Below are 19743 nucleotides of genomic sequence, written 5' to 3'. Positions count from 1 at the left end.
TAACATGACCAGCAGGGATGATATCTTCCAAGCTTAATCTTATCTACCTGTTTTGAAGCCTTTTTGGCAACAAAAGCTTATCTGCTGCAAAAGTAGCAGTCATCTAAACAGGCCAGATTGGGCCATCTGCAGCAAGATAGACTCACACCAACAGTACATTTCACAGCCAGGGCATGGGTTTGAAAGACTTTATTTGACACCTTTGCTGGATGTCACAGCTTGTGAATCTAACAGCTCTGCACAGTGTAAAGTGAGGCCAGGCTACTTGCTGTGAGCTCTAGTGCGCAGACCAGCCTCAGGAACAACCAGTCCGCAGGGACCTTCCTCTTGACTTCATTAAATGGGAATGGGTTGTTCCTGACTGACTCTGACACTTCGGGACAGGGTAAGGAGAAGTAGCAGAGGCATTGCTGTGTGTTAAGTGCGACGGTGTTCATCAAAACAACTGGGAGGAACTCACTTTCCAAACCATAGCAGACACATACATTAACATGCGTTGGGCAGATACAATCTGGAGGAATGTAACCACCAGCTCATCCGCACAGACTAACCGGCTGCTTGTTTGACCCGAGGCGTGGAGAGAGCTTCTCCCATTCGAGAGAGAGCTTCTCCCTCTTCTTTACCTTTCTCTCCACTGACCTTTCTACACTTTTCTGTCTTTCGTGTCACAGTGCTACTGAGCTGGGTGAGCCTCCTCAGGGTGGGCATACAACTGGGTCCAGACTACTCTGCGCATGTATCCCAGCAAATAAAGGCACAGATCCAGGGAGTGGGGGGTTATTCGGGTCAGATGAGGAGGGCGAGCAGCGGGAAGCCCTGCCCTGACCACCATGGGAGCTGGGGAGATGGCGCAGGAGCAGGGTGGCTCGAGGGCTTCAGGTTCCTATTCCTTTCTGTCCAAAGCAGAGGGGCTGGGAGGACAGTCGGCGGGAGCAGAGGAGTGTCGGCAGTGTCAGTTGTCTAGCAACACGCAGGCCAAGGCAGAAAAGGCCCTCAGGAATCTGGACAAGTGCAGACCCAGAGCCTGTTGAGGTGAAACATCAGTGGGTTTTGGTTCTGGCCCAGGGAGAGGAGGAACGAGCAGTGCGAGATCAAAACATGTTGCCAAAGAAAGAAAACGGAGACACTGTGGGAGGAGACTCGGGGGCTAAGAGAAGGTGAGGGAGGCACTTCGAATGCCGGCTGGCGCAACCCATTCCTCCCCTTCGCCACCGCGGCTGTTCAGCAGGGGAGGGAGGAGAGACGGCTCCGGCAGGGACCCTGACAGAGGGGAAGGGCATCCCTCTTCTCACTTCCTCGGAGCCTTCCCCTCCATGACAGACGTCCCTTTGAAATCCAGTGTCTCGCCTTGTCTCACCTTTTCACGCTGCGGTGGGGAGCAGGGGCTGGAGAAGCTGCCCTCCGCCTGGGCCTGGCCACCCTTGCGTTACTCGTGCAGGATCCCAGCGCAGGCCCTGCAGACACGCGGGCGCAGCAAGATTTCCCCTCAGATACGGGAGCTGACTCTGTTAAGCTGTTGCCTGACTCCCCCTTAAGGGCACATAAGTGGGAAAAGCTGGTAATGCAGCGTAAAGCATGGGGATTAGCAGGCAGCCAGTTCGCTAAGGGAGCGGGGAGGCCCTCACCTGCCTTGCCGGCTGCCAGCAGTCCTAGCGGGGCTTGAGCTGGGTGCATCCCACCGCACCAAAATATGTGCTGCACCAGGGGACGCGTCCGGGGAACGAGCATGAGCAAGTGTCTGTCTGTGAGCTCTGAGTCCCCAAGGAAATAAGCTGGTATTTCAGGGCTGGCTGGTATTTTCCAAGGAAGAGCAATGTCAGGCTCCGCAGAGGGGGTTTGCTGGAGGAGGGAAGGGTTTGGGATCTGCGGGCACCTCCTCCCTCGTAGCCGGGAGGGCCTTGAGTACAGCTGCGTGCAGGCAAGTGCAGTGAATTGGAGGTGTTTTATGCTTGCGGGCATCGCGATGGGGAGGAGATGTGATGGGGAGGGAAGGAAGGCAATGCGAGAAGGGAGGGAAGAGTAAAGAGAATTTTCTTTATGGGTCCTTGACTTCTGCAAAGCAGGAAAGATGCCTTTTCAGCTGGGTTTGTTCTTAGGCCTGTGGGCAGCAGGCGCTGAAGATTTGCTGTCTCCGAAGGGAAGGGGAGGATCAGAAAGCCCCGATTTCAGTAGCCCAGGAGCGGCAGATCCTGGATGTCCCAACCCTGATCCCGGGTCCCTGCACGGCCGTGCCCAAGGCAGGAGGCGCTGTGTAACCTGGTGGAACGGGGATGCCGGCGGAGGCCGGTGAGAAGAGGAATGTTGCAATTTGGCTACTCTTGGACGAGCCCTCTCTCAACATGCCCGTTGGCGATGGCATCCTGGGCATGGCTGCTACGGCTGCGGACGAGCCTGTGGCTCGGGCCCTCCGGCTGGAAGAGGCCATTCTGGTGGCCAGGAAGCTTCGGCGGGACGGCAGCATGTCACCGGGAACGCGGCGAAGGGGGGCCGGCCTCACAGCGGGGCTTGGGTACGCCAGGGAGGATGCAGTCAAAACAACTGGAGCGGGGGCAGCCTCCCTCCTGGGGATTTGTACGGGGCTGGCAGCACTGTGGAGGAAGGACCACGGCCAGGTCTGGATGGGCAGGAGGGAAGTGGCCACAGGCGAAGGCTCCATTTCAGCTACATAATTATTCAGGTGGGAGAGGAGTCGCAGCCGGATGGGGTCGGCAGTGTTTTGTCCCTCGAGGATACCCAGGTACCTGACAACTTCAGTGAGACATTCGCGGAAGCCGATACTCCTGTAATCCACAGCCAGAGCTCGGGCATCTAAGAAGCCTGTAGGGAAAGGACACAGGTGACAGTAAGTCCAGGCACAGCTCAGGAATGTGCTTGGATTTCACTACCCTCTCTAATGCACTGTGTATTTCACTTGAGGCACTTTGCTGCCCTGTGATATTGCTGAAGCAGATAGCCAAGTGGGTGTCCGAAAGGACTGGACGTTTGCGTGCATGAGAATAGCATCTGTGGTTATCTCATTAGGATAAAATTTCCAGGGTCATGAAGCCTTTTACTCCAGCATGTGAGATGAGTAAGAGGTTTCGTTAACCAGGCTCAGGAAGGCAGAAATTGCTCCTGTTGGACTCTATCAGTTATCGTTGCAGGAAACATGACAGGGGCTAGACGGGCACTGGGTCTGTCTTTGTGAACGGACCACCTACAGGTCTTGCTGAACAGCGGGACGCATTGTTTCTGCTCCTCAATGCGCAGTTGAGCACCCTTTTCCTGTGCCCGGGTCCCGCTCTTCAGCTCAGTTCTTCACGCTTCATTTAAACAGATGTCCAGCTGGAGGACACAGGGCAGCGGCAGAACCAAGACTGCTGGGCTGAGAAAGCTCAAAGCCACAACACGTGAAGAAAATCAGCGAGATAAAATGCAACCAACGGCTGATTTTTTAGGCTTCTACTCCCTGCTTGTAGCTTCATGAGACAGTAAGCAATAAAGCAGAGAATGTCACAGCACAGCGAAGCGCTGGACCACTCTGCTTGACGGGGTCTCTCGTGACAATACGGCCCTTTGTTGCAGTGCAGTCAAACTGAATATCTAAACAAATGTTCCAGACCAAGTTACAGCTCTGAACCAAAGTCTGGATGCCAGCAATGTCCCCAGCAAGCCAAAAATGGGTGGTAAGCAAGCCAGAGGCTTCTTTACTGGAGCTGTGATCTCCATCCTGTTAACTGGAACAGGACAGAGGGTCTGTACTGAGGTCTCAGTACAAATGAGACCTTTGTTGAGTTTTGCACAGGGCTCCCTCTCTCTTCTCATAACAACCAAGAGACAAAAAAGAAGAACCGAAAGGGAAAAAAGCCTTGTTTATTTGCAGAATCCCCATGCAGAATTCAGCCTCTGCAGGAAATGTATCCCAGGGAGGAGGTAAAGAGTTTAACACCATTTTTCCGGAAGCAGGCTCCATTTCTGAGCGGAACTAAGCGTGTCTCTGGCTGGGCAGCTTTTAGCGGGATGTGCAGCAACAGCAGTGATGCTGTCCCTGCTCCCGGTGTCCTCGCTGGGGGTCCGTGGGACACGCCATCCCACACAGCCCAGTCTGCCAAAGCGTAAGCATGGGATGCAGACCCATACGTTAGACTCAAAAAAAAAAAGCAGCACAGAAAATGTCCATCTGCCCTCCTGGGAGAAAGATTTCCCTTCTGAAGCAGACAGGGCAACATTCATTTTAGGGATTGCTGGAGTTAGCAAGGCACACCAGCAGCAAGATATTCCTTACTGTTTTGAGGCCAATGGGGAATTTTCCCTCCAGGATTTCACCTTGAGCTCACACGTGTGCTTCAAAGAGGAGATCTTACCTGTTCCTCCAGTGGCATGAAGCATTTTTAAGTGATCAACTGTCATTTGCAGGATTTCTGCCTTCTCCAACTTGGAAGACCCCTGTGTGTTGAGAAGAAGAAAAGCGCAATCCGTTATTTTATGGTTTAGGGTTTTGTGTCTTTCAGGAGGGTTTTGCCCAGAGTTCCTCTCCCCAGAACCTTCCTGAAGCCCAGGAGTGTTCGCATGGCTGGATGCGGGCATTGGCTTATGTTCAATAGAGTAGACAGTGGAGCTCCTTCCCCAGATCCCCCAATGCAAATTGAAAATCCCCATTTCTGTGTATCTTCAGTTTCAAAACACTTTCTACATTGAGTTTATTCTCCCTAGGGCTCCTGAATGTTTGTTAATATTGTTTTACCACCCAATTTTATCACCTACTTGCTTCCTGAAGTGATACTGATAAGAAAAACATAACATTGCTACAGACTTTTTAATTCTGAAGGCTCTCTACCCTTCCATTGCTGAAATGCAGCCAGTGTGGGGAGATAAGTGGAAATCACAGCAGTCTTTTTGTACTGTCAACACCGAATAATCATTTTTCTAAACATGGTTAAAGAGAGATTTTGGGAAGCAGAATCCAGCAAATCGTGCCAGAGCTTGGAAGAGACTCCAGGGTTAAATCCAAAGTGCCATGGTTTGGTAAAAACACATGCATTCAAAAACTGGTAGGGAATGTAGAGGAGCAAGGGCCACCTCTGCAGAAGAGAGGACTTTGATTTCAGGGGATTTTTACTTTGAATGGGTTGGACCAGGCTTTCAAGTCCCATTTGGAATATGGCTTCTTGCTGAACTGCCATCGGTTCAGTGCGGGCCACATGAGAGGGGCAAAAGCCACCACCTGTGGCATCAAGGGCCGTGGGTGCTCGCGAGACGCACGCACCTGCTTCTCGAAGGCCGTGGGAACCAGGCGCCGCAGTTCGGAGAGGCTGCTGTTGATGCGGTCACGGCGCCGCTTCTCGATGATCTGCAGGAGGTTGCCAAGAGAGACCACAGTCATGTATGGCTGCATCTCATGGGTTTAAAGCCCTCATTAACAGCTGCAGCAGGTTGAGAGAGTCACTTTGAACAGGACATTTATTATGTAATAGCAAACAAAATAAATGTTTTGGGTGGAAAACCTGAGCAAAGGAACATTAAACGACCAGTGTGATAACACTAGGAGAAGCATCTCTCCTCCACCCCTATTCCCACCCCTTTCGGCCAGATTTGAGGCCAGACCTCTATAAAAACCTCCAATTGGATGAGGAGGGGGTTCTGCAGGAGATGGAGCAGGGAACAGCATAAAGCCGATTTCTGCAGCTCCCATCATGTCCCCGCAGCAAGGCCATGCCAGCGGCAGCCCCGGCACGCGGCTGGGGCCGGCACAGGCCCCCCGAGAGGCACGGCGCAGCCGCCCTGCTCGGCGGAAGGGAGACTCACCCCTCTCCGCTTCTTCCTGGCTTGTATCTGAGAGGTCGTCGTGGGAGACACAGACCTGGAAACATGTCTGGAAAAGAAGAAAAGGAAATAGTTCCTTGCACTAGCTGGGGAGAAACCTCTGCTGCACATCTGCTTTACACACGTTTGCCATCTGCAGTTTTCGCCCTGGAATAATGACTTCTGTGGTTCCCATGTCATTTCTACCCACAACACAGAGCTCAGAAATCGGGGATGGGGGAGCCAAGCAAAGACTCGAATCCTGCTCTCTCCTCTCCGAGTCTCCCAAGCATCCCGCCAGGCGGGGACAGATGTCGGCACCAAGCGGCCTGCCGGCTGCCAGGTGCGCGTCTCCTCGATCTCAGCCCGCGCTGGCTCCTCCGCAGCGCTGAAGGAGCCGCGGAGTCGCGGCCCTTTCCCCCGGCGCCAACCTCCCGGCTCCCCTGCCCGAACCTGCCCCGCGCCGTGGCTGCAGGGCTTCGCCGCGCGGCGCCGCGCGAACGAGAGCTGCCGCCGGCTCCCACCCAGGGCGGCAGCCGTCAGGGCTGGTCGCTCCTCGGGGTGAAGCCTGGCAGCAGCATTTCTGTGGTTTCTGAGGGCTTCCTGGAGAGTCGCTTCCCCAAGGGCAATTTTTGGGGTGGGCTGTGGTGTTCTGGACGCAGGGACGCGCCGGCGGCTCCGCGAGAGGGGCTGGGGCATCGCAGCGGTGCCTCGCGGCTCTGGGGACCGGGGGCACGACGCGACGGGGCAGAGCCGCCTGCCCACGGCCCCGGGAGGCCCCGCTCCGGCTCGAGGCTCAGCGGCGGGGGACACCAGGGACAGGCGGGGGAAGCGCCCTGCAAACTGTCCCGCTGCTGGCGGCCAGGGGTGAAGCTAAAGACGCCGAAGGTCGGCGCTAGCAGCGCAAGGGGAGGGAAAGTTCAACCCTGAGGTCCCCAAGGAGGTGAAGTCGCTGTAAGGACGGATAACTGGGCATGGGAAACTCCCCGGAGCGCAACGCCTCCGCTCGGGGCTGGCCGGGCCCCCTCCTGCTTCCCCCAAGTGGGGTTTCGCTGCTCCGGGAAGCGGGGCCGGGCCAGGCTATTTCTGTGTCTTACGAAACGCGGAGCGAGGCTGTTCCCGCGCAGGCGAGACGGCAGTCTGCAGCCCCGCCAGCACCGCGCTCCGCAGGGACTCGCGGCCCGACTAACACATACAAATCAGGAAAGGGGCACTTGGGTTCACCCCGTCGAACCAACATATTTTTCAGTCTGACAAAGCATTTTAATGGCAGTCTGGTAAGGATGTTGCTGTAGAGACAGTGCTGCCTGCGCAGCAAGCCAAAAGCTAGACCAAACTCAGCCCATTAAAAATGCATTTTGCTAGGCCCAAGCGAGGTGCTTTCAGAAGTGGTTTTACATAATCAGACAAAATAACGCGCTCTTCCGCTGCCCGCGCTGCCCTGCTCTCCGAGGAGGTACCCTGCTGGACCGGCTGCTGGCTGGGCTCCCCGCTGCGTCTGCGCTGGCGGGCTTGCGAGAATGAAGGCGCGCTGGCAGGGTGCAGAAACGCACCGGCGATGCGCACGCATGACGGCATGGGCGAGAACAGGCTCCGCACAGACGCTGCGCGGTGGGCTAGGTGCGTGGTGCAGCTGCTGAGCTTGACTGGCAGCGTAGGAAAGGGGAGGACGGACTTGGGGAGGCCGTAATAGTGAATCCCGAAACTCTCTGTTCAGAGCTGTTTGAGTGCATTGCTCTCTGTAAACCACAGCTCCAGCTGTGGGGATAACCGACCTGGCTTTTTGCAAAATATATTTTAAAAACATGTTTGACTGACAGATATGAACCATGTAGACAGTATCATATCTGAATTCTGCAATGATTAAAATCACTGTATTTCTCTTTACTTGATTTTATGACACTGTTCTTTTGATTGTTTATGCAAAACAGAAAGAAAAAAAAAAAAAAAAACAACCCCAACCAGTATCTTGCACTGCTGCAGTGACCCCAGCGTCTCTAAGCTTGCCGCACGCATTAGTGAACCAAGCCTCAGAGCGGGAGTGACTCATCCCCGTTTTACAGCGGAACTGGTTTGCCCAAACCACACAACCGATCCGTAATGGAGCTGGGATCCCAGTCCAGACGGCCTGACCCCCTCCCTCTGGCCTAATCCTTCCACCTCGCTCCCCACCTGAAAGCGCTGCATTTCGCCTGAGCCTTCGGTGCCCCGTACGGGATTGCATTACTTTGGTCGTGAACTCGTCGGGGCAGGTTCACAACCAAAGCAACGCTACAAATATGTATCCCTGCAACACAGCGCTGCCTGGTTCTTCAGCTGGCTTAAGAAGAGGAACTTATTAACGGTATCAGAGAGAGATCAAAAATGTATCATTACTGTTCCCTGAACTGAAGTATTGCCGTGGTTTCCTCTATTCCGCTGGGGTACTATAAACTCAGTATGTTGCACTGATGTTTTGTAAAGAAGTGGAATACATTTCATGTACGGCGTGAAGGCAGGTCGAACATCAGTGCACTTGGAAACTGCATTGGGGTAAGTGAATTTGTGTAGGATGTATTACGTGTCGGACACGCCGGACTCTGCCTGTGACCGTATCAGTGCAAAGCTGGCTCATGAATTCAGTCCCGTGAGAACCTGAGCTTGGCACCGAGCAGGGCGATTTCTCTGTTCAGGAGACCAAGCAGCAAAAGGGAATTAATTCATCCAGGGCCTCGCTGGGTGCAGAGGGGGGAGGACACTTGGCTACTGAAACAAGAGTTCAAAAGCAGCTGATTTTTGGACTAGAACAAATAACAGAGCCCTTCCTTCATGCCTAGCACTGTCCGCACGCTCGGAGCCTAGCCATGCCTGCGAACGGCTGCCCCAGCATGGGAACCCGGCTGCGAGGAGCGGCCACGGGATGCCCTTTGCCAGGCAGAGCCGGAGGACGCTGTGGCGCCTGAGGATAGTGCCGGTGGGGGGGACACGCCGAGGTCCTTTCCTTGCTATTTCACCGAGCAGCAGAGCGCTGGAGCCGAGAGAAACTGCAGCTCAGCGTCCCAAAGGGATGGAGCCTGCTAACTGCATTACAGAAAGGGCATGTTTAAAACAAGGCACCCTTCACTGGCCAGACTGCGTGAGCTCCCTTTTTAATAAAGATCAAAGCCCCAGCTGGTGCGTTACAAATGCATCAGCGGAGGAGAAGCATTTCTCATGCAAAACCTCCTTGCTCCTTCCACGTTCCATGGGAGCCTTTGGATCACTTGGACCGCAGCCGCATGCTGGCAGCTGACGGATGCGTTTGCTCCGGGGGGGCATCGCTGTATCTGGGGGAGCAGAGATCTGGGGCCACCAGGCTTCCACTAACAAAGATCAGACCTACCGTTGTCTACATAGGACAGGAAAATCCAATTGCGCTAGCTTCAATGTGGCGTTTTCTTGAATGCAATCAGCTTGCAACGCAGCTTTAATCTGGGTAATAAGGCTCTGCAACTCGGTTTTCCTTGCTGTGTCATTACTGACACCGGAATTAGCCCCTGCTTGCACAAAGCGGTGCGTACGCACTCTGATCAAGGTGTCTGCCCCCTGCCTTGGAAAAGCCTCGAGAAGAGCAGCCGGGAAGGGGTTAAGCGACATGCCAGAGTTGCTCCTGGCTGTGGCAGCGCTGAGGACTCCTCTGCCTCTGCCTGTGTCACGCTCCAGCGAGAGAGTCCAACTCGGCCGCTCTCTGAGCAGCTTGCCTGGAGCTGCCGAAGGGGCCAGCACAGAGCAATCGCCGTGCCTGGGCTTGGAGCACCCTGGGGTGCTGGGGACCCCGCTCCAGCCCCCACCACCTGCAGGACAAAGCGATGCCTGAGCTGCCCTGGAGCAGGGACTCAGAAATCCTCCCGGAGCTGAGTTTGTCCCGTTGCCTTGGTGCCGGCGCTCGGCTGCCCCCAAGCCGGATCTGTCCCCCCGTCCCAGGACGCAGCTGTCCCCGAAGGCACCTCCTCACCTGTATTCCTCCTCCTTGCCCACGTCGATGGTGCCGTCCGACTCGGTGTCCGACGAACTTTCCTCGCACAGTCGCTTCATCCTCGGAAGTGGCCGGGGGCGGCCGCGTCTCAGCGGGGCGCTGGGGGGGGGGGGGGCAGGCGGCACGACGGCCCGGCTCGCCTCGGCTCGGCTGGCCCGGCCGCCACCGTCGTCCTCCGGCCGCCTGGCCGTCCTCGGGGAAGCGCTGGCCCTCGGCGGGCTGCGCGCGAGAGCTCGCCCGGGTGCGTGTCTGCCTCGCGCGCGGCTCCTCCCCTGCTCGCGCTCTGCCTTTCACACCCCCGGCTTCTCCCTCGCTCTCTTCTCAGCACGTCTCTAACCTCCCTGGTTAATGGGTTAATGAGACATCTCCCAGGAGTGACGGATTACGCGGCCGCGCCGGCGTTCCCAGGTTCCCAGGCCCCCCCGCCTCCTCCCCGCGCGCTGGTCGACATCCCAAGTCTTCCTGTAAAAGGAACAGTCTGTGTGAACCGTCTCCTGTCCCCCTCTGCCCACGGCCCCCCTCCCCACGGCCCCCCTTCCACCCGCTGCAGCTTGGCCTCAGCCCCAGTTTAAAGGGACCAGTGACCTCACTGGCAACAGAAAACCGTGGGAAAGAGATGGGACTGATAAAGCCCTGAGTTGTTTCAGGGAAAAATCAACATCCAGCCCCACACGCACACACATGTCTGCCCGGCGCTGCGCGGCTCCGCCGCTTTCGGAGGCTTATGATTCAGATGGAAACCAGCTTATTCGAAGCGCGGGGCTGTTTGAGGCCGCCGGGCAAAGGGCCCTCGCCGGGGACGGACCCACGGCAGCGGGCGAGGGCAGGGTGGCACCGTGCCCCGGCCGGGCCCTGCCGGAGGGTGCCGGCCCCCGCGGCCCCCCGCTGCCTCCCTCCGTCGAGGAGGCGGCGTCGGAGCGTCTTCAAGTGCCTCCTGCGGGCACTGCCAGGGCGTTTGAGACCTGCCCTGTAAAACAAACCGACCAAAGCCCAACTTTAGGTTTTATGACACCAGGATGAATTGCTGTTTTTCTGCCTCGTTCCCCAATGCTGGAAACTTTGCCCCACCGCCCGGCGTCTAGAGAGCATCCCGCTCCCCTCGAGCGGGCCGGGAGGAGGTAGGAGGCTGTTTTTTAGAGCCCTGCGCAGCTCAAATCCCCAAAGGCAGCAAAAACGTGTGCGTGTGGGAGAGAGAGGGGCGGAGGGAAAGAGCAGAAGCAGAGGTTCGCAGCACAAAAATAATGCCTTTTATTTTGAAAAAAAAAAAAAAGAAAGAAAGAAAGAAAGATCAGCAGTGAGATCTGGCAACACACGGGTTTCCCAAAGCCTTTTGCAAAGCCCGGCGCTGCGATAACAGCGCGGCGCTGCTCAGGCCAGCCGAGCCGGCCCGCCACCCGGGCGCTCGTCCCCCGCGCGAGGAGGCGCCCGGCCGCGTGGTCGGATGCTCCCTATCCGCCTGCACCATGTCTGCCTGCGCGCCCGCCAGCCCCGGACGGCTGCAATCCCCGCGCACCTTGCAAGCAGCTCCCATAAAAGCCCAGCGCCAGCCGGCGCCTGCCCTTCGCCCACGCGCTGCCCCGGACCGACGTCACATGCCGCCGGGCAGCGCTCCTGCCACCATTTTTTGAGCCTGAGTCGCACCATCCTCCCCGGCGAGTTCAAACAGCAAAGAGCCGAACCGACCGCTCTGCGCTGGACTGAAAAACTGACGTCTCCAAAGTGTTCATAAACCAAAAATTGAGAGGAAAAAAAACAAAAACCCAAACCATTCGCCTTAGGTTATAGCACTCTGTTTCCACAATTTTGATGCTTTCCTTCAATTTCACCATTAAAACTAGCCAACAAACCAAGCTGTTACTAGCTTACTTCTCAACATTAAAAGCTACTTTGAACCAGAAAAATTAGAAATGTTTTATTTGGGCAATTTTGAGTCTGCTCTCCTCCTTCCTTTCCAAAATGATTTCAGTTAAATATATATGCATCTCCAAACCAAACTTCCCATAAATATGTGTTTTTGAGAGATTAATGCTTTTTCCACTGATAAAACCATTTAAATGGGATCCAGAGATTGGTTATTTCAGGCTCTCGCTCACATCACGCCGAGCCTGAACCAAACGGAGCCCAGACCTGCCACAGAGGAACACTTTTCTTCTCCATTAGAAAGGAATTCACTGTCCAGACTCAGGCTTTTCTGGGCCTTGCCTAAGCATCATTATCTGGGTTCAATTGAAGTGTAATTGGCAACATGTTTTTCTAGGATTACACTTCATTATGAACAGAGCAGGGGCCCTGAAACCCACTTCTCCTGTAATCGGATCCATTTTCCAGCCTGTGCTCCTGGAGAGTCATTTATAATCGCCCCCAGCGAGCCCTGGGGGATTGCGAGAGCCATCTGAACCACCCCGGGATTAGCGCCGCGGAGCAGCCGAAACGGAGCCTGGGCTGAGCCCGCTCCCCGCTCGGGGCCATGGAGACGACAGGGGAGGATTAAAAGGAATCAGCTGCGTGATCGGGGAGCCAGGTGCCAGTAACCATCGCCCGTCGGTCTTGCGCGGGGGAGCGGGCTGCCCTGGTGCAGGGGAAGGGGAGATGGGCTGCAAGGACCACCGTGGGGAGGGTGCAGAAATCAGGTTTCTCCCACCTGCTTTTCCCCTCCAAGCACTCAGGGCAAGCTATGCCACGGCAAGCTTGTGCACAGCCTGGCCCCAAGCACAGTCCCTTGGATGGTGGGTCACCAGCCTCTGCCCTTGCCCGGGGTACCGCAGGGTTGGCTCGGCCAAGCAAGGGTGTTTATTAGAGGCAATCTCTCCCCTCACCCTGAACTGTCACCCTGGCCCGGCAGTCAGGGCTGTTTTCCCTCCTGTACGAACTCAGCAAGCACCACGGGACGCCTCCCCCGTGGCCCACCCTCTCCCGCGTCCCCGGGGCCGCGCGGGACGGCTGCCCTCCCCGTGCCGCCGCCGGCGCTGCATGCTCCCGCTCAGACCTGTGGGCAGGGCAGACGTGCGGGAGGTGGGCTGGCCTGGAGGAGACTGCTGCGGCTCTCCTGCTGCGGGTCGCGGAGCCAGCTGGTCGGCGGCTAGCCCCAGCGCACCTACTTCTAGTTCGCCGCAGCAGGACTCGGCAAACGCGGCCCGACCCGGGAGGGAAAGCTCCGGGGAGCGTGCTGCGGAGCGGCAGCCAGGAGCTGCGGTCCCGGCAGGCTGGCGAGAGCTGTCCCCGCCACGGCTGGCTGTGCCCTTACGTGGTGGGAGCCGTTTCCCGAGGATGGGTGTCACGAGTACGAGGCCAAGCGATCCATCTCACCCAGCGCTAACTGGCTACCCCGCTTTGGAGGCCAAGGAATAAGTGAGCTTGCAAAGCTTGATGTCCCTTCCCCGCAGCAGGAAAAACTCTCCAGGGCAGGGCGGAGGGTGGATCCCTGCCAGGGACCTGGGATTGCCCAGGTTTGCCTGTGCCAGCCCTCTCCCGGGGGTAAAGGACTCCAGCGCGAGGCTCCTCAGCCCGGAAGGACGGTCAGCCCAGCCACCCACCCCTGCGCTGGGACCGTGGCCTCGCTCCTCACTCCCCTCCCGCCTGCTGGGCTCTGGGAAATGTCCCCGGAGAGCGGCCAGCTGTGAAAAGCTGCAGCAGCTGGAATGTGGGAGGGAGGGCAACGCTTCTGGAAAGCGGGAGGCAGCGAGCGGGACGTATCTGTTACCTCCTGGTGAACTGACACCTCTGATTTAACCCCGTGCATGCCTGGAATGCCCTGTCCGCACGTCTTCAGTCAACATCACCTCCTAACCTCAGGTCCCACCGCTGGCTGCCAGATCCACAGCTGTAATTTCAAAAGCGGAGGCCTCGCAGGGATGCTGGACAGGATTCCTGGCTGCAGCGCTGCGGACAGGCTGTCTTGTTCTGCGGCTAAGCGGAGGGATTCATCACAGAGGGGAGAAACAGGCAGGGCTTCCAGGAGGTGATTCGGGATGAAAGCGTGTAGGTACGAATACGCTATCACCTCCGTGTTTTGTCAGATCTGGAGGGCGGCCAGGAGAGGATTGTTTGCCGTGGCTCCGGGCCAAGCCACAGGCACTACAATTGCGAACCCCCCCCCCCGCCCCGCTTCCCCGGCCCACGCAATTCAGAGCCAGCCCAGCCGACGGCTAGGGGCAGTCCGGGGGAGGGAAAAACAACATTTTCCCACAAACCCATGGCCTCACCCTTCCCCAGGCAGGCACAGGGCAGATCTGAGCCCGGCTGCCACCCGGTGCTACTCTGGCACGGCTGGGCTGCGCGCTCCCGCCCATCACCCCGCGGCCGGTCTGCGCCCAGCCCTGCGGCCGGGAGCGCGGCCCGGCCCGGGGGCCGCGGGCTGGGCGCCGCCGGGCTGCACCTGCCGGGCCCTCGGCCCACCGTGCCCCGGAGGCGCTGCTGCCCCCACGGGGGCTCCGGCCGGGCAGTGCTTTCCCCGTCCATAAGGTAGACGGCCATGGTGCAAACCCACCAGTCGGGCACTCGGTGGCCAGCAGAGAAGCAGCAATGAGTGAGAATTAACGTTGCACCAACCCCGGTGACAGCGAGGGTTACGGGCTCCCCCAGAAGCCCAAACTGAGGTCCGGGCTCCCCGGCGGCTAAACGGACAGGGCCCGGGAACTTACTGCTGGCGGACACGGGGCTGATCCTCTCTCACGTTGGGGTGCTGCAGAGGGTGACGTGGTCTGTGTGACCGCCGGGGCGTCTTGGCTCCCGGCTGTCCCGGGCAGCCTGAGGTGACCTCGGAGGTGCCAGTCCCGTCTCTCTGGGCGCCGGGGCGGGAGGCGCTGGAAGGACGCGGGTGGTGGATGCTAAAGCAGCAACGGGAGCCGGCTGGGAAAACCCATCCGCTGGTGCAGCCAAGGCCTCGGCCTTGCCCCGGGCCGGTCCCCGGGGGCTGGGGGAACACAACGCCTTTGTTTGCGACTCTGCCAGCCCTCGGAGCCCTTCCCTCGCTCAGCCCCAAAACAGCAACCCTTCAAAAGGCCTGGCCTCCCCCTCCCCGTCCCCCAGCAATGCTAATGTGCCAGGCCTCTTCCCATGAACCCTGGGAGAGATCAGGCTGGTAGACAGTTTCACCACTTGTTAAATGTGTGTTTAGCGATCTTGCGAGTAGACAAGAACAAACACAAACAAGGCGGGCTGGAGAGCCCCTGCCCCTCCGCCCTGCCCCGGCCCACCGGCCCCAAAGCCTTTCTTCTCTAACCACTTCAAACTTTCATTTCTTCTGAAGCCACAACAAGGCACACTTTGTAAAGCAAATGAGTAAACAGCAACTTTCAGCTTAAGGGGAAAACAAGGAGGAGGGACTGTTTTTAATTACTGGATTTTAAAAAGGGCTTTATTCGGTTAATTGCTTTCTGTTGTAAAACGCTCTTCTGCCCGCAGCCCTGGTTGTGGCTGCGTCGCTGCTGGCCAGATGGCATTGCAGAGGAAACGACAGCACGCGCTCGGTGCACGCGCGCCTTTGACGTTCGCAGACACCCCCCCAAGCCCTCCCAGCCCCATGGAAATGACAGGAGGCCCCAGGTTCGCAGACACCCCCCCCAAGCCCTCCCAGCCCCATGGAAATGACAGGAGGCCCCAGGTTTCGCTCCGGCACGACCACCATGGTGGTTTGGCATGTCCAACCCGCCTCACTTCCGAGGGACCGGAGGAAGGGCAGTCGGCACGCACAGGAAAGCCCCTGCAGCGTTTCAAGGCCCGTTCCCGAAAGGGCTGATAGCTGTTGATCGCCCTGGCTGCTGCCTGTTCCCTCCTCAGTCTGGAGGAACGCGGCATGTTCGTGCGAGGTGCCGCGCGCAGCTCAGCCCTGCCCGACAGGGCGCCTGTCGCCTCGCAGCGCTGCGCCGCTTGGCACGGCAGCCAGCGCGCGCGCGCGCAGGCACGCGAACACAAACGCGTGCGTGTGCCTCGGCGCAGCCGCGCAGCGCCGATTCCAGCTGTACCACTGATGAGCGCAACCAGCTTGGGAGATACCCCGAGTCCCCGCGGAGAAGGGGAAGTTGTCACTGCGCTAGGGACAGATGGTACCGGGAAGGGAGCAGGAGAGAGGAGGCAGCAGGAGCCTTTCCTCCAGCTGGACCGGCCTCGGGATGCAAAAGGATCGAGCGCAGGCTTGGCCTTAGGCACCCGGCGCCTGAAAGTGCCGGGGAGCCCCGGAAAGCCCGGGCTCCTCGCGGCCGCCGGCAGCTACCGAGGCTCCCGTCAGCGAGCGGCGGGCACGGGGCAGATGCCTCGCGGGCGGCGCGGAGTCAGCGCAGGGGAAGGTGGAGACAGGTTTTGCTGCCAGACAGAGCTGGCGAGAGCACGTGCTCCCTCCTTCCTCGCCAGCCTGGAAGGCACCGCGAGGGAGCGCGAGCACGCGCCGGGGGAAGCAGGGACAGGAAGGCTCCAGGTCCTTATTTGATAAGGAAAGGGATCATCCGGGGCCCTGCACCTCACCCGCAGGCATCTGTTGGCCCAAGGAAGATGAGCTTCAAGCACCCAGAGGCCGGGTGAGCAGCCAGGGTCCGCGTTACCGTCCTGTGACGAAACCCGGCCTGCCGGAAACCCGGCTCTCCTTCCTTGCACGGCTGCGTAAAGTACCATGCTGGCACGTGCAAGGTGTCGTGGGCCACTTCGAACTGGTCACTTCCTTCCCAAAAAACAAACACAGGAGACGAGAGCATCAGCTCTGGCACGAGACAGCAACCAGCCCTACCCAGGGAGTCCCGTGGGAGCAGCGCCCGCAGGCGGGCCGCGCCGGAGCGCCCCGTGCCCGCGGCGGCAGGCCGCTTTCCGGCCGCCGAGCGCGCCGCGGCGGGTGGGTCTGTTCCTGCCAGCAGCCAGCAGCTGGTGATGAATGCTCACTTTCTCTAATTGAATAGCAGGAAGTTAAATCTTGTTTCTTTGCCTTTCAGGCTGTCAGCTGGAACAATTGCCCACCTGTGGCACCACCCCGGGGATATAAATAAGGAACAAAACACAATGCTGTCAGAGGAACGGACTGCGTTCCCAGAAGATCTCCTGATATCGCATGCCATATTGCGCGCCCGCACCGGAGAGAGGGAGCCATAGCTGCGGCCCGGCGGGCACGCAAGCACCGGTGCGCGTTTCCAGGCAGCCACGGAGGCCGGGCAGCGTGGGAACGGGCTGCAGGGCAATGGGAGCGCATCTGCGGCGGGCGCGCAGCCGTGGCACGCCGGGCGGCGCGGGCGCGAGGGGCTAGCGCTGCAAGGAGCAGCATGCACACGCCGCAAGCGTGCACAGCCACGCAGCAGTTGTTATACGCGCTCCCTTGTGGGTGCTAACAGGCGTGGCGTGCGACACCCACCGGGAGATTTACTGCCGAGGCCAAAATCCTTCCTCCGCTCGCGGCCCCTCGGCTCGTGCTGGGGCTGCCCTGCCTCTCCAACAGCCCAGGCAGGGAGGCAGGCGGAGGGGCGCCCTCACCTGCGAGCTCCCGCGTTTTGCGGTGCTCTCTGCCAGGCGGGCTGCGAACCCGCGAGCTCCTTCCCGGGGCCGCGCTTCCCCCCGCCGCCTGCAGCGCTCGCGTCGGCAGTTCGCACGCCGAGCCCCGCTCTCCCCGCTGGGATGCTCCCAAGGCAGCAGCCGTCACAGCTGGGCCGAGCTTGACAGTTAAGCACAGCTGGGAGCCCAGCTGAGGAGGAGGAGGAGGAGGAGGAGGAGGAGGCACGGAGGAAGCCTGCTGCGGGCGGCGCGGCCCCTCCGTGCACGCCGGGGAGGGCAGCGGGAGACACCGACGCGCGCAGGCCGATGTTGTTGCTGCCAGAGGAAATTATTAATTTGCCGGGAACAAAGTCGGCAGTCAAAGACCCATCCTGCCCGAGCAACAAAAGCCTCCGCTCCCCCCTCAGCCTCTCCGCCCCCCCCCCCGCCCCGGCCCCACGTGCGGCCCCGACGCGGCCGGGCAGGGATGAAACGGAGGCCCGGCTTCACCCGGACGCCGAGGGCTTTCGCTCCGGCAGCGGGGGCCCCGGCAGACATCCCGCCGGGCCTTCGCCAGTCGCTGTGGCAACAGGCCCGGCGCGGGCGCCGCTTCCCTGTTTGTTTTCCCCCTGTCTCCGCCGCCGCGGGGGCGGCCATGGCCTCCCTCCCTCCGGCTCCCCGAGCGGGGCGCCGGGGCGTTCAGGGCCCGGCAGCCTGAACGAAGCCAGATCCCTGGACACATTCCTGTGGGTTTTTTTTTTTTTTAATTTTCCCTTTTCCCTCCCCTTTTTTCTTTATTCCCCCCTCCCTTCTCCCTTGCTTGGCACCAGCTAAAGGATTCAAAAGGAAGCCAGGCTTGGCAGACATGGGGGGGAGGAGGGAGTGGGGGAGATGAAAGAAGGCCTCTCTCCCGCTTTCTCTTCCAGTTCCCACACTCAGCCCGGCGCGGAGCGCTCCTAATGATTCCCAGCCGCACCTGGGGGAGGCCGCCCGGCCGCCGCGGGAGCGAGGGGCCTATTTACACCGCGGGCGGGAAGGGCCCCAGCCTGCTGTGGCCACCCTCCTGCTCGCCACCACTGGGCCCTGCCTCAGTGCCCGGGGGGGTGCCCGAGACAGCTGCCCCGAGATGGCCGCCCTGCCTCAGTGCCCAACATGGCTGCCCCACCTCAGTGCCCAAGATGGCTGCCCCGCCTCAGCACCCAACATGGCCGCCTCACCTCAGCACCACACCTGAGGCCTCAGCGCCCGGAGCCAGAGCTGGCACTGAAGAAAAACCCCTCCGTTCCCAGCTCGGCAGGAACCAAACGGGCACCCTTCCTAATGTGGCCACGCCGCACATGCCCAGCGGGCTGGCTGCGAACACGACAGCCCGGGCTTGCACTGAGGCAGAGGCGCCCGCTGCATCCCCGCACGCTCCCCAAATCGCACACTCACGGGAGCAGGGACGGGAGCAACGGGCGCCGCGAAAGGCGGCGATGCCCCCGGGAGCGGCGGCATCCGCCACCACCGTGCCACCCTCGCCACAGCCCTTCCCACCATCTCATGGCCCCGCCGGTGCTGAGACGAGCGCCCAACGCGCGTGACTTTCCGCCCCGCGTTCCTTGCGGACAGATGCGGCTCAAAACAAACACCACGCCGAGCCAGCGCGGACGGCTCTGGCTCCTGCAGTGACCGGTTCGAGTTTTCCTTGATTTATACTCCCTCCGAAGCAATTCCCCAGATAAAGGTCTGGCTGCAGCGCGGGGCGTTAGCAGGCCGTCTGGGAGCAGCGTTTCATTCCTCAGTGGTCCCATGTGTTTTGATTGGCATCGGGCCCCGTTTTGGGGGGGGGGGGGGAGGACGGCATGGAACCAGCCGACTTGTGCGTCCCCGGCCACAATCGCTTTATCTCGAGGAGGAAACCGCTGCTCCGAGCTCGCCGCCGGCCCCAGCGCTCCCGCTGACGGATGCGCCGACAAGGACGCGCCCGGAGCGCGTGCCGGGTCCGGCTGCGGGACGGGTGCTCCCGCCGCCGCGCGGGTAAAACCCTTCTCACAAAGAGCCACCTCCGAGCTTAAAACCCGCTTTCAGAGTCAGTTCTGGTGTCTGGCTCTTCTCTTTGCCCTGGAAAAAAAGATATAATCATGCAAATTGCCATGAGGGAGAGAAATATGAGGGAAATATGCTCTAGAGGACCCTGCTTGAGCAGGGAGGTTGGACTAGATGATCTCCAGAGGTCCCTTCCAACCTAAACGATTCTGTGAAAACAAGCAGAAGTCCTGTCTTGTGGGCTTTGAACGTAACCCCAGGGCACCGAGACCCCAGTTGTAGCAGGATTAATTTTCACCGCCTTCTCCGGCATCGCGCTGCCGGCAAAGCTCTTAAGCGCAGCCCTGGTAACGACGCGCTCACTGCAGGAATGGGAGAACGCCAGGAGGAAGAAACCTCCGCCTCCGTCCCTCGCCGGCCCCCGGCTCAGTAACCAAAGGGTTATTTCCTCCCCCAGCGTGGGCAACGCGCAGCGCTATCCCCACAGCGAAGAT

At 59.4% G+C, this 19743-nt stretch overlaps 1 protein-coding gene across 2 annotated transcripts; it reads right to left on the bottom strand.

The window, feature by feature from the left end:
* Nucleotides 1–174: 174 nt before the first annotated feature.
* On the bottom strand, nt 175–14697 carry HEYL (hes related family bHLH transcription factor with YRPW motif like). Of its 2 annotated transcripts, none has more exons than XM_068917424.1 (7): nt 14416–14697; nt 13476–13793; nt 9755–10237; nt 5785–5851; nt 5246–5329; nt 4344–4425; nt 175–2817 (listed from the first exon to the last, which is right to left on the bottom strand). In XM_068917424.1, the coding sequence occupies exons 3-7, from the start codon at nt 9832–9834 to the stop codon at nt 2150–2152; spliced, it is 981 nt and encodes a 326-aa protein (XP_068773525.1). In that variant the 5' UTR covers nt 9835–10237; nt 13476–13793; nt 14416–14697; the 3' UTR covers nt 175–2149. The 2 variants fall into 2 exon arrangements, with proteins under 2 accessions (XP_068773525.1, XP_068773526.1); XM_068917425.1 differs by having other exon boundaries at nt 9755–10116.
* Between the last annotated feature and the right edge of the window lie 5046 nt (nt 14698–19743).

This window comes from Struthio camelus, chromosome 23 (genome assembly GCF_040807025.1).
Source record: "Struthio camelus isolate bStrCam1 chromosome 23, bStrCam1.hap1, whole genome shotgun sequence".
NCBI lineage: Eukaryota > Metazoa > Chordata > Aves > Struthioniformes > Struthionidae > Struthio > Struthio camelus.
Note: the sequence above shows the minus strand (reverse complement) of the source record. Positions and strands in the feature narration are given on the sequence as shown.